Raw genomic sequence first — 13,322 nt, forward strand, 5'->3', positions numbered from 1 at the left:
TACCCAGCAGCACTGCATTTTTCTCAAGGGCAGGGACTAGTGTGGAGCTGCCTACCCCCTTTCTTCCTGAAGAAGAGTGTACTGGTGCTGCCTGTCAGCAGTGGATAATGGGTAAATGGAGACTCCTATGGAGTTAGCTGGGATGCAGGGGTCCTGCCAACAACAGGGGCTTTGTGATGCTAGAGAGACCAGGAGAATGGCAGCAGCTAAGTAACGTGGCTGCTGAAACTTCTTCCCAGTCTGGTAGGGGAGTGGAGGGCAGGACACTGGGCCAAGAAGAGGTTGCTTTCTGTTGCATCAACCTGTGCCTATTTCCACAGCCACCCATCAGTTTCTAATCCGTTGGCTCATTTCTTGCCATACTTTCTTTCTCTCTCTGTCGTGACAGTGAGCAAATCCGCCTGTTCCAGCGTTCCCAGCTTCGAGGCCCTGAGACAGACAGGACTAGTGTCCAGGGAATGATTGATGCCAACAAGAAATGGCTAGAAAATTTCAAGAAAGATTCAAAAGTGTATCCTTTGCTTTGGTGTTGTCTTTATTTGCACTCCTGGTGGTGCTGTCGGTAGATGCAGAAAGCAGGCGGTGAGTGACTATGGAGCAGCAAAGCATTGAGCAGCAGCTGTGAAACCTCAGAGCCTCCTGGTTTTGGTCCCTGCAAAGGACAGTGTATCTAGTGGTTAGAGCAGAAAGTGGACTCAGGCTCTGGACTCCTGGATTCTGTTCCCAGCTGTGTCTTGGCTCACTGTGACCTTAAACAAATCTGCCCTTCTCTTTGTGCCTCGCTATTCTGCAGTGATGGCCCCAACCGCTGCCACTTCTAGTTGAGATACTGCACTGCTCTGGGTGGTCATGGGAACAATGGCAGAGGAGGAGCTGGGAAATGAAGGATTTAGTTTCTTGGGGTCAGTCTGATCCTTGTATGCAGTGTAGTTGTAGCAGTGTGGGTCCCAGGATAGTCGAGACACAAGGTGGTGAGGTAAGATCTTTTATTGGAGCAACTTCTGTTGGGGAGAGAAATGTGTTACCTACTTACGCTAAACAATCTGTTCCACCTCGTATGTAGCTGGGGGACACTGAATAAGTTTCCGTGTAGCTCAAAAGTTTATCTCTCAATATCTCCCCAACAGAAGTTGGTCCAATAAAAGATATTCCCTCCCCCACCTGGTCCCCATCAGACATCTAACAGCACTGATGTTTGTGCTGTGGGCCGTTTCTGATGAGAAGCAATGGTTACTAATGCTATGCAATTGAGTCAAAGGGAAAAGAGCCACTAGAAAGAAATTTCCCTGTGCTGTTAAATGGGGTAACAGGTCCTTTGTGCTCTCGACAGCGTTATGCTGCAGCTGTAACTCTCTCTGCCGCGCACGTTGATATGGGCAACAAATCTCTGGGTCCCTGTGATTGAGCGATCTGTCTTGAGTCCCATAATCCTGCTTTAAGTCTATTTGACCTGTGTGCGGAGGTCTGAATACAACATGTGAGCATGAGGTTTGATTCCTGCTCCTGGTGACTTGTCCTTCTCTCCATGTTCATGCAGGCTGAATTCGCATGTAAGCGATGCTTTTCCTTCACTCAACTTCCAGTCCTCTCTTTCCAAGCACACAGAAGCCCTCTGCCAGCAGCCCTGGCTTGGTGCAGCTCGGACTGGATGAAAACAACCAAATTAAAGTGTATCACTACTAAAAGGTGACGGATTCCCAGCAGAGAGGGGCAGAGCCTTCCCAGCCCTATGCCCCAGGAGACAGCCTGGCAAAAGAGCAACATAGCCGTGCTCTGTTCCCTCTTACAATACAGTGCGTTGCAGTGGTACCCAGCAGTCTCTCGTCTGTCTGTCTTTTTGCTCTGCCCTTGAAATAAAGTTTCTTTCCAGGAGGCGGGAGGAAGTGGACTTCCCAAGTGAATTCTTCTAATCCTGTAATGTGTTCAAATATACTTTATAGACTGCTTAATCCAGTGGTGAAATATCAGGGCTTCAATAAATCAACAGTTCCCTCATTAGTATTCCAGCAATCACCTGATGGAAATGTGACTCACCGAGGACTTGGAATAACTTGTTGCGGGGGAGGAGGTGAATTCCAACAGAAACCTGTTGCTAGAGGACAAGAATGCACTGTGGATTCGCAACAAAGAGGGGTTGCAGGTGACCTCAGACCAGGCCTCTGTGGCACAAACTTGAGCTTGGGAGACTGAAAAGCACATGTCTATCATTTTTTACATGGAAGAGCACAATCGAAAGCAATATAGTCAGAGCTTCTGGCCAGCACATACTGACTGAGCAGTTGGTTTTCTTTTCCTGTTATAGTCGGGATTCTTTTTAATGTCCAACGTTGAGTTTGTTTCTAGTTGAAAATGTTTTGTATTCAGGGGACAGTGGAGGCTACGCCTCTGGGAAGGGTTTTAACAAACCCACTTTCTCTTTGACAGAGCAGAAGCCATAGGGCCAGCAGGGCTCGGTGGGGATGGCTTACAGGGCTGATGCGATGGAGGAGACCTCCCCACTCCCCTGAACTGTGCGGCTGTGGTGGGAGTCTGTCTGGATTCTCTCCAGTCTGGATTTGCTGAGAGCCAGGCTGGAGGACATGGTGGGCAGAGGCTGTCATGAGAGAGTCTATGGCTGGCCTCCAGTGATGCACCCATTGTTACTGGTGTCAATGGAACTATGTGAATAGGTGTGGCCTTGAATAACCACCAATAATTGATAGAGCCCCCGCCAAGCCAAGTGCTCTCACTCCCTGGGGGAGCCCAGCTCCAGACTTGGGCTGGCTTGGGGCCATTTCCGAGAAGGGCTGAGCTTGACGATACGTGAGGCAGACTAGGCGCTGGCTCGCTGTTGGGTCTGTATCTGCTCTGCAGGACTTGTCGGGGAGAGCTGGTTTGGTCAGAGAAACGGCTCTGACTGGGCCGGAGTGGAGGCTGACATGTTGGGTAAAGTCGTTTCTGCTTTGCACGGTCGCTTTTCTGACTGCAGCCGCCCGGGAAGCCGCACACCTAGCTTTAAGTTCCTCCGTTTGCTGGGCCCCTCCAGTTGGTTTCAGTAGTGTGGTGAGAGGCTGCTTTTCTGGGGTGGGAAAGGCCCGTCTGTGTCCGAGCACTCACTCATGCTGTAGCGCCTGACCCCGAGGAGGCAGCCCTCCGAGATAGTGCAGCTGTAAAAAGCGCGGAGCAGATGAGCAATGGGATTGTACGGCTGGGAGGGTGCCAAGTATTGGTCAGCTCCCCAGTTGGGGGCCAATCCCAAAGCCACTGAAGTCCATTGTGAGACGCTTTCCTCAGCGGTGGACCAGTCCCTGTGAGTGGCTGCAGCTTGAGTCGTTGCCTTGTGGAAATTAAAAACCCATTTGGCATTTGCCTGAAGACAGCCTTTAAAAAATATCATCCTATCCTGGCCTCAGTTCTGGGTCAGGGCAGCGAGGAGGAAATGCAGCGGTGGGGGTAGAGGCTGCCTTTCCAGCGGCTGCGTGGTGCTGTCATTAGCCATCAGTCCTCCAACCTGGCTTGGGATATTTATGCTTTTTCAACAACATTTTTCTTTCTGGCCATTATTGTTTGACTAAAAATCTGCATTAAAGGGACGAGAAATCATCCTTCAAACAGTTCCTACCAGAGAGACTAAAACAGAAAGGACTGGAAATTGTCGCTTTCCACCCTTTCACACTGTTTGCGTTTCTATGCTCAGATAATGAGGATAGGCTAAAACCGAAAGTGACATTGTCTGGTTCGTTTTGCTTTCTGGTTCTCATGCGCTAGCACCTGGTTGCAATAGTTTGGGTTGCAAATGCTTCAGGGATGTGTTTACACGCAAACAGAACATTGTTTACTCCAATTTTTAAGCAAGAGAAAATGTCTGATTTTTACATTTTATAACTTTTTAAATACCAAACTTTTTCAATGTGAGCTACCTGACTTTGTTCTCCTTACACAAGGGCTTGGACTGGTTCTGCAGACAGATCCAGGGGGTGGATTTGTGTTCACAGGGTCTGGCACTAGCATCTCTTACGCCTTTCCTTGCTGATAAGCTGAGGGCAGGTGGCTCCCAGAGGCACTGCTGATACAACACAGCATGCTGGTGTCCTTGCCTGAGGACAGAAACCCTAGGGCACTTCTCAGTGCTGACTGACTGAGAGGCCTTGAGTGACCACTGAGAACCGGCAGGAAAGAATGGACCATTATGTAGGTTTCCTGCCCGCTGTACCAGATTACACAAATCCTTGCCTGCGGGGATTTTGCTTTTAGTCTCTCTCAGCTATTGAGAAAACCACGTGGCAACTCTCAGCTATTTTTGTTAACAGCCCCACTTGTCCTGGCTTTCTCCAGCACTGAACCCCTCTGCAGTCATTCGGACATTATACCCAAAGCACACGCGGCAGAAGACATGGAATCAGACCTGTACATTCTAGAGAGCATATATTCTTCGTGTGGGTAAAAGACTATTTTAGTAACCACATTACTGTGTTTTTGTCGCAGGTCTCTTTTTCCCCTTGCCCCTTGTGACGCTTTAAGCTGTATCCTGTTTTGTATGCAAATTAAATTGACACAGATCTATTTTTTACAATGGTGCTGTTCGCAGCTTTGTTGTTTTTTCTTTTTCCAGCTGAGATTTTTTTCCCTCCCTCGAACCCAGCCCTGGTACCCACCTTGCTCTTCACTTTCAGACACTCCCTTCACTCCTCTCCAAGTTGTATTGCTGTTATCCTGTCAAGGTAGCCTCTGCCAAGTTCAAAGACCGCTGCACAAACAAGCCTATTTGTTATCTGGTCAGGGTGCTAAATGGGGTACTAGGGAGCTAGAAAACCGAGCTACGAGAGAGTGTCCATGCAGCTTTCAGCCAGCAGGAAACTCATCGTGGGCAGCCCTGAGCCAGGTTTTCTCACGGGCGTCTCTCCCACCCCTTTCCATACACCTCTGCAGTGGCTCTCTCCTCCCAAGCTTGTGCCAAGGTGATCGGGCAGGTGTTGTGCTGGAAGAGACCAGGGCAATACCGGCTGGAGGGCTGAGGGAGAGGTGTCTCTGGCTGGAATAGATCAGGGCTGGCGTGGAGTTAATTACAACCACGCTTTTTAAAGGCGTGGTGGGGTCTCTACAGTGCTGTGCCTGTGCTGTGTGGTACTTGGTGGGGACCACCTCTCCCTGTGTTACTTGGCGGCTCCCCAGGCAGCTGGCTGGCACCTGGGGATGTGCTAAAGTTGGGTAACTCTGCGGATTGGCCATCACTATCGACTTTTACATTTATTTTATACGCTGGATTCCCAAGTGCTATTTCAGCACCCTGCTCTCACCGAAGTCTGCTGATTGGATCGCCCAGAGAGCCATTTCACTGTGAATCAGGCAGGATTGGTGCCCCCTTTTTGCTCGTGGTTTCTCTCTTACTCTCTCATTTCCTACCACTGTCTTTTCTTTCCCTTCCGGCCCTTCTGCCAGCCAGATGACTATCCTCTGAGCTCTTCCTAGCTGGTTCTGTGCTGGCCCTGCATGGCTTTCCGTGTAGGAGACTTAGCTTGCCGACCACCCCCTCAAAGCTCCAGGGCTTATCGAGAGACCGCCTGCATCAGAATCGCTCGTTCCGGGTCTGAGGGCTGCATGGTGCTGTCGTCCTGAGTGGTCATGGATGTGCATCATGGACTACTGTGATACAGCTGGCTGTGTGATAGCTCCCGAATGGCCGGTCTGTGGCTCCCTGGCTCTCGTTCATCCACCTGCGTTCAGCCACCACTGGCGCCAGGAGCCTTCTCTTCTGCCTCCAACTGCCCCAAGGCTGCTCCCAAGGGTCTGGTAAAGTGCCTCCCGGCAGCACCAGGGGAAAGGGCAAACTCATGACAAAAGCCCACGTCCCAGGATGGTGACGTATAAAACCAGCCGTGTCCTGTGAGGCATAGAACAGGTGAAGCCTGATTGTCTGCCTAGAAACCAGTGTCCTTGCAAAGCCCCTTGTGACTCTCACGGCGGTTGGTTTAATGTGGGGTGTTTGTGCTCTTCTCCGAGGGCCTGCTTCTCTCCGTGCTCCCACCACTGCCAGTCGGGAAGCCGTGGTCCTGTGTGGAGCTGGCAGAAGAGAACCGTGCCCACTGGTGTTCCCAACGAGGTGAGAAGACTATTTGCCTGTGCTGTTGAAACTCGTCTGTTTCTTCCTGGGCTGCTCTCCCGTGGACATTGACCGCCAGGGAGAAATCCCGAGGGGAGTGTTGGCTCCTCATCTTCCATTGCCCTGATTAGGGCCACATGGAGCTCTGCTGACTACTGAAAACCAGCTCTTCTTGGGCAGTAAAGCTTGTTAAAGTGCTGGATTTTGCACAAGAGGAGAGTGATTCATAGTGGATGCGATGCTGCAATAGAAGGGCCAAGGAAAGTAAGCTGGGGGGAAAAGGAGTCTACTCCAAGGGTTTGATGGTCTCTCTTCTTCCATCTAGTTCCAGCTTTGCCATCCTCTCTCCTGTGCTCAGCCCACTCTGTCAAGTGCCCTGCGATCCTTTTGTGATGAAAGGCCTGCTGGGCTGGGAGGTTGAACAGCGGGTTTGAGCAGTCGAGACACCTGAAAAAGTGTTTGAGCGTAAGCTTTCGTGGGCCGAGTGGGCGTTAGCCCATGAAAGCTTATGCTCAAATACATTTGTTAGTCTCTAAGGTGCCACAAGTACTCCTGTTCTTTTTACTGATACAGACTAACACGGTTGCGACTCTGAAGCCTGTTAAAAAGTGTGTGTGTGTGTGTGTGTGTGTGTATGTATGTGTGAGAGAGAGAGGGTCACGGCAGCTAGAGCAGAAGTCCAATGGAGCGTTACCCTAGGCTGTCCTTTCCTGGGGCCTCTTTCCTTGAGGCAAGTCAAATAATTGTGCCTGCCTCTCCCTGGTCAGCTTCGGTCTCCCAAGGGGCTGCGTCCAGCACCCATCACTCTAGTATCGGTGCTTTGAAAGTATGTTTTCCTGGCTGGGTTTTCTCTGACTTCATGTTAAGAAGGAGGGTGATGCCGAGTTCCACGTGGGGAGGTAAATGGTTCCTTTATTTCCGTGACCGCTTGTGGCCTGCTGGTTGTAGGGGCCCCTTGTCTGGGTTGCTTTCAGCTCTGGTGGTTACTGCTGGCTCAGTAAGAGGCTCCATGCCCTGCTTTGGCAGAGGACTCCCTCACCCCAGCCATTGCTAATTACATTTGGAAAATCAATTAAAAGCCTAATTAAATGCCAGTGTCTTGCACTGTACCTTGGGGTTTGCCCCCCTCCAGCTCAGGTGGGGTCTCGGGGAACTGGGCAGAGAGCACCCTGCCAGCTATCCAGGTGCATCTTGGTCTGATACACATCAATTTGTCATGGCAATAATCGAAGCAGTCAGGTTCCTCCCCTCCCCCCTTCCCCCCCAGCCCTGTCAGCAGCTTTGGCCGTGCAGGGAGCATTGCAAAGCCCTGAAAAATCCCTGTCCCTAATTGAAAAGCAGATGTTGACTGGGTGCTAGAGGCATTGCTGTGCTATTGTAATCCCACAAGCCACAGACCAGTGCCTGCCTTTGCCACATCCCTGTTTCTTTAAATCCTCACTCGGTGGGCCCGTTCATTTCTCGAAAGGAGTGGGTGAAGAGGATGCACTGGTGCCGTATATGCTGGACAAGCCCCGGCAATTAGAAGAGCGAAAGGACAGCAAACGATTACTCTGGGTGGAGGAGAACAAGCGCTAAGCTCATTAAAGGGTTGGGAGTTGTCTGCCCTGTTGCAGCCGGAGAAGGGGCCATTTCAGTTGCTGGTGACATTGAGACAATCGGGTCTCTCACGGACGATTTTTCTGTTACCTGTAGGTGGAGGGAGCCCATTGTAGAGTCCGACCATGCTGGCCACACTGATGACTGCGCTGTTCTTCATGGTGAGAGCGTTCGGACAGGTGAGTCCAGGCTGGGCTTTTGGGCTTGCTTGGTGTACTGACGGGTTTTATTTCTAGGGAGCTTGTTACTCAGTTAATTCAGAGTGTGTGAGGTGTTGCTATGTTGTGGACACTAGGAACTCTGGTTCTTGTTGGCTCGGCACTCCCCCAGCCTCTGGCCTCTCTTCTCCTTTGTGCGTTGGCGACCAAGCCCGGCAGAGCCTCCTGCGGCCACAGCTGACCCCGGAAAGGAGGGGTTCATGGCCAGGGGTTCCAAAGCAGATGGCGCTGTCTGTGCTGCACAGAGCTGGCGCTGTCTGGGGCACGCCGCAAGCTCGGGGATGCCTGCTATTCCTTGGGCTCCATTAATCTCACACAATGGGTGTTTCCCCCCTTTTTCAAATTCCAGTGGTGTGGCTGGAGAGAACATGGCGTAGGTGAAGGTCGTAGAAAGCAGCTGCAGGATCCTCTCCAGCACAGTGGCTTTAGTAACCAAAGCGAGTCTTCCACGGTGTTGGCTTTGGGTGTATTTGGGTGTTTATCATTCTTAGTGACGGCTCTGCCAAGCAGTGCGGTCCTTTTTCACGTGGGCACACGCTGGAGCCAGCGTTAGCCCTGGGCTCTGCCCTGGAGATGGCGGCTGCTGCTTCTGCAAATCTGACTAATGGGGACAGAGCTCATGGGGCTGGGGGATTCCCAGACTGCCGATTCCCACCCTTCCCTTGTCTGGGGCAAAGGCTCTGCCTCGTGTGGGGTCCCCCAGCTCAAATCAGAGTGATCTACTTTGCAGTCAAGCCTCTTAGCTGCTCTCTGTAGAGGGGAACTGGGGAGGCTGAAAATACACTAATTTCTCTTCTCTCAAACTGTGTCAATTTCCAAGCCCGTTATGTAATTATTCGACCTACTGACTGTTTAAGGAAACACCCCTACTGGGGGAGGAGGAAATCTGTCTGCATTGACCTTACGTCCCTCTTCTTAGACCCTGCTCTGGCGCCAGCCAGTCATGGATCTCAAAGCACTTTACGAACATTAACAAATTCAGCCTTGTGATGCCCGAGGAGGCAGTGTTGTGGGACAAAGGGAAGGGCTTTCCCAAGGCCATGCACTGAGCTGCTGGCAGACCTGCTCCCTCTCCATGCAGTGGGAGCTGTCCAGGAGTGACCCCGGGGGAGATACAGGGGGCAGGAGTGTTTCCTGTGAGCAGAACACGCCTGGCAATAAGCTCCAGCCACTTGTGCCATCCCCACTGCTGGTCCTTGCGGAACGTCCCGATGCCACATGGCAAACCTCAGCGGTAACTGCGCCTGCCTGTGGCACTGGGCCCAGCTTCTCCTCGTAATCTGCTGCCTGTGACCTCGGAACCATCTCCCTGGCAGCCGATTGTGATGTCACCAGTGGAAGATTATGTGTCCAAAAGGGGCTTTGGGCATAAGCAGCAGGCACAAGGATTTGCAAACGTTCCGGCCTCTCAAATAGGTTTGGGGGTCTTAACTTAATCCCAAAGGGGCCACAAGACTGCCCCCGGCCCTGGGCTGGCAGCTGAGTGACACCTGGCACCCGGACTGGTGCGTTACCTCAGGTTACGAATTGTATTGTAAATGTCACTATCATCCTACTTCCCCAGGTCCGCTTGGCGAGTCGCGGAGCCTGCGTCACTGCAGTATCGAACCACCCGGAGAAAGGACGGCCCAGTGGTTAAAGTGCTAGCCTGGGGCTTGGGGTCAGTTCCCTGCCTGCCCCAGACCTCTTGTGTGAGCATGGAAAAGTCCCTTGGTCTCACTGGGCCTCAGTTCCCATGTGTACAGAGGGGTACTGGCCCTGCTCTGCCCCCAGGCATGTGGCGAGGATGTCACAGGACCTAAGGGAGAGGAAGGAGTGTGCGCACAGGAGAGCACGGTGCAAACATGCACCTGGCTCTTGCTAGTCTCCCTGGAAGTGGGCAGCGGGTCCGTGTACAGACGAGTCTCGGTATCTCTCTCTAACCGGCATTGCCTTTCTCCACAACCCAGCTCGGAACCAGCCTGTTCCATGAGGAGCCGCTGCCCTATCTCGTGTACCAGCCCCTGCCTTGGCAGGTCCAGTACGTGACCCAGAGCCGCCGAGCCAGCCGGGACTGTGGGGTACGTGTCGCTCTCCTTGTCTCCGTTTGTAGAGTGGGTGCTTTAGACTGGGAGGGGCCGACTGCCCACAGCGTGATGCTGTATGGCCACAAGCCAAGCAGCCCAGCACCCAGGGGTGGGCTCGTGCAGTGTCTCGTGAGAGGGGTGTGGCAGGGTGGCCCAGTGGGTAGGGAACTGAAGTAGGTGTTGAAAGACTCCTGCCATTGACCTGCTGGGTGTCTTTGGGCCAGTCGCTCCCCGTCCTGCGCCTCCGTTTCCCCTCTCACCCTGTCTCTGTCTTGTCTATGTTGATTGTCAGCTCCAGGGGGCAGGGTCTGTCTCTCACAATGTCCCTGCAGAGCCCACCAGGATGGGCTCCTGATCTGGAGTGCTGTGTCCAGTTCTGGAGCCCACCGTCTGATAAACCGAAGAGGGTTCGGGAAGAGCCACAGGAAGGATTAGAAAACCTGCCTGATAGCAATAGACTCAAGGAGCTCAATCGAATTAGCTTCACAAAGCGAGGTGAAAGGGTGATTAGAGGCAGCCTGTCCGTACCTCCATGGGGAACATATATTTGATAATGGGCCCTTCAGTCTAGCAGAGGAAGGTGGGACACGATCCAAAGGCTGGAAGTTGAAGCCAGGCAGATTCAGACTGGAAATACAGGGTGCATTTTTAACAGTTAGAGTAATTAACCATTGGACAATTGCCCAAGGGAAGTGGTGTATTCTCCATCTCTGACCATTTTAAAATCACGACTGGATGTTTTACTAAAAGATCTGCTCTGGGAATTACTTGGGGGAAGTTCCCTGGCCTGTGCTAAACAGGAGGTCAGCCTAGATGGTCACAATGGGCCCTTCTGGGCTTTGGAGCCTGTGGGTTGATGAATCTTGGAGGGCCATCCATGCATTGCCACAGCACACAACGATATGAAGTCCAGGCATGCAGACTAGCTGGGCCCAGGGTTGCAAATCCAGCGGTTGCTCTGTGTCTCCTTGTGGGTGCTGCAGACCCAGAACAATGACTAATGCTGTCCTGTTTGGTAAGTGAGGAAACACCCGGCACTTCTAACCTGTTCAGACATTTCCTGGAGCACAGCTGGGGAGTCGCCTCCATGCTCTGTAGCCAGTCGTCTGAGTGTTTCTGGGTAGTGAGCCACAGGACAGGGCGAGTCGTGGACGTTCAGCACCCAAAGAACAGAATTGCATCTTGTCGGCTTGATGGTGCTGGCCAATCCCCCTTGCGGCATCCCTGCTAGCGCGGGCGCAGGAAGGGAAATGTGGGTCTCGGGAGGCAAACGCCGGGCTCTGAATTGTTAGTGAACATGCCCCTTAACACGCAGCTGTGACTCTGGAGAACCAGCCCCGGTCGCTCCCCCGATCTCCCGGCTCTACTGACACAAGCAGGTGCCTGTTCCTCTGGGCCCGGCAGACCAGCACTGCTGCAGGGTAGTAGCTGGAATTCGTTAAACCTTGCTCCATTTCCCGCCAAACGGTTCAGCGTTCCAGCTGCAGAATCTGCACTGCTGGTGATAACATAATGATTCGTATAATTTATTATTGAATTGTGGTGGTGCCTAGGGACCCCAGCCAGACCACGGTTCCATTGTGCGAGGCGCTATACGAGCATAGAACCAGAGACACTCTCTTCCCTGAAGAGTTTATGGTCTAAATAGGCCTGGCAGACAAGGCAGTGGAAAATAAAGAAAATAAAGGCCAAGGGAACCAAATGAGGGTTTGCAAACCCCATCTTAATACTACAATTTATTTTTTGGGTAGGGTTTTGTTGAGAAGGGTTTAGCTAGACAAAGGCAAGGAAGGCAGAGGGGACACACAAGGGAGGGTATTTGAGGACAGAGGAGAAGGTGGCAAACCTGTGTGGGACAGAAAGAATCCAACTGGTGGTCTGGTCCCAGGGGAATTTGCGGAGGTGAAATCATCTGTGAATTTTCAGACTGAACAATGTGGGTCTGGACTCGGAGAGAATAAAAGTGGAATTCTGCAAAAGAGCCATTTGAGGGAGGTGTGATAGGAAATAATTCAGGGGAAGACATGACCATCATTCTCTGCCTCTGCCTGGAGAAGGAAAAAAATGCAAGAGCAGAATAACACAACAGTGAATCAAGCTAGCACATCCTCATCGGCAAACATGCCCAGGGTACTAAGCACTGTTGTGCCGGCCAGAATGACCATGGTTGATGGTGTCGCACCAGGCGTTGTGTAGTGAAGTTTCCAGATCTGGCTCAATCCAGCAGATCCACAGTGTCTGGGCTGGCCCTGCGGGATGTCGACGGACAGCTTGAGAGCGCCATGTGCTGGCGTGTTTTTCCATCCTGGTGACGTGGCTGAAGAGCTTCCAATGCCGCTTTTGAGTAAACTGAGCAACTGAAGGAAGGCCAGATCTTTGTGACTTTTTGCACAAAGTCAAACAACTTTATCCTCAGGATTTGGTGGTGCAGCACCTACGCAATGCCTCTAGCTGCTCCAAGTCTGCCTGTAAGAGGGTCCAGGTTTCTGGCCTGTATAGCAATACAGGCAGTACACAGGTTAGATAGATCTGAAATTCATCTCAGCACAGACATTTTTGCACCCATAAGCAAGACATGGACTTCATGCAGGAGGCAGTGAGACCTATTAGTCAAAGTACCTCTGGTTTGCTGTGATCGTTTGAACTCTATTTGCAGCCTAGATGGACGAACTTGTCAACGCTCTCCATGGTACTTGACCGCACCTACACAGGGTGTTCTGGTGGCCCAGCTCCAAGGGTCTGGATCTTGGACGTCTGTTCAACCCCATAGTGCAGGTGGCATCTTGAAGACCTTGGAGGGCAAGGCTGAAATTCTGTGACCTCACTGCAAGCACGGCAGCGTTGTTGGCATAGTCTTGGCCGGTAAACACAACCTTGAATCCAACGTGTGGAGCAGCAAATCCTCTTACTACATCCTAAAATGATCTTCGCCTTTTTTGCGATTACATCCCATTGTTGACTCATATTCCATTTGTGATCCACTATAACCCCCAGATGCTTTTCAGCGGTATCACCCCCTAGCCAGTCATTCCACATTTTGTAGTTGTGCATTTGATTTTTCCTTCCTATGTGTTTGTACTTTGCATTTGTCTCTATTGAATTTCATCTTGTTGATTTCAGACCAATTCTTGACTTTCTCAAGTTCATTTCTAATTCTACTCCTGTCCCCCAAAGTGCTTGCAACCCCTCCCATCTTGGTGTCATCTGCACCTTTTATAAGCAGACTCTCCACTCCATTCTCCTAATCATTAATGAAAATATTGAATAGCACCAGACCCAGGATTGACCCCTGCTGGACACCACGAGAGGTACCCTCCCACTTTGAGAGCAAACCATTGGTATCTACTCTCTGAGCACGGT

At 51.7% G+C, this 13,322-nt stretch overlaps 1 protein-coding gene across 7 annotated transcripts in view; it reads left to right on the top strand.

Annotated features, from left to right (window-relative positions):
- The window catches only part of CEP164 (centrosomal protein 164), a 72,912-nt gene extending 68,358 nt beyond the window's left edge, over window positions 1–4,554 (top strand). For all 7 annotated transcript variants that reach the window (XM_034754559.1, XM_034754562.1, XM_034754561.1 and 4 more), the window contains 2 exons: window positions 389–511; window positions 1,584–4,554. In XM_034754559.1, the coding sequence (XP_034610450.1) occupies window positions 389–511; window positions 1,584–1,683 (223 nt within the window). In that variant the 3' untranslated portion in view covers window positions 1,684–4,554. The remainder of the gene's footprint in view (window positions 1–388; window positions 512–1,583) is intronic.
- Window positions 4,555–13,322: the final 8,768 nt, after the last annotated feature.

This window comes from Trachemys scripta, chromosome 21, assembly GCF_013100865.1.
Source record: "Trachemys scripta elegans isolate TJP31775 chromosome 21, CAS_Tse_1.0, whole genome shotgun sequence".
NCBI lineage: Eukaryota > Metazoa > Chordata > Testudines > Emydidae > Trachemys > Trachemys scripta.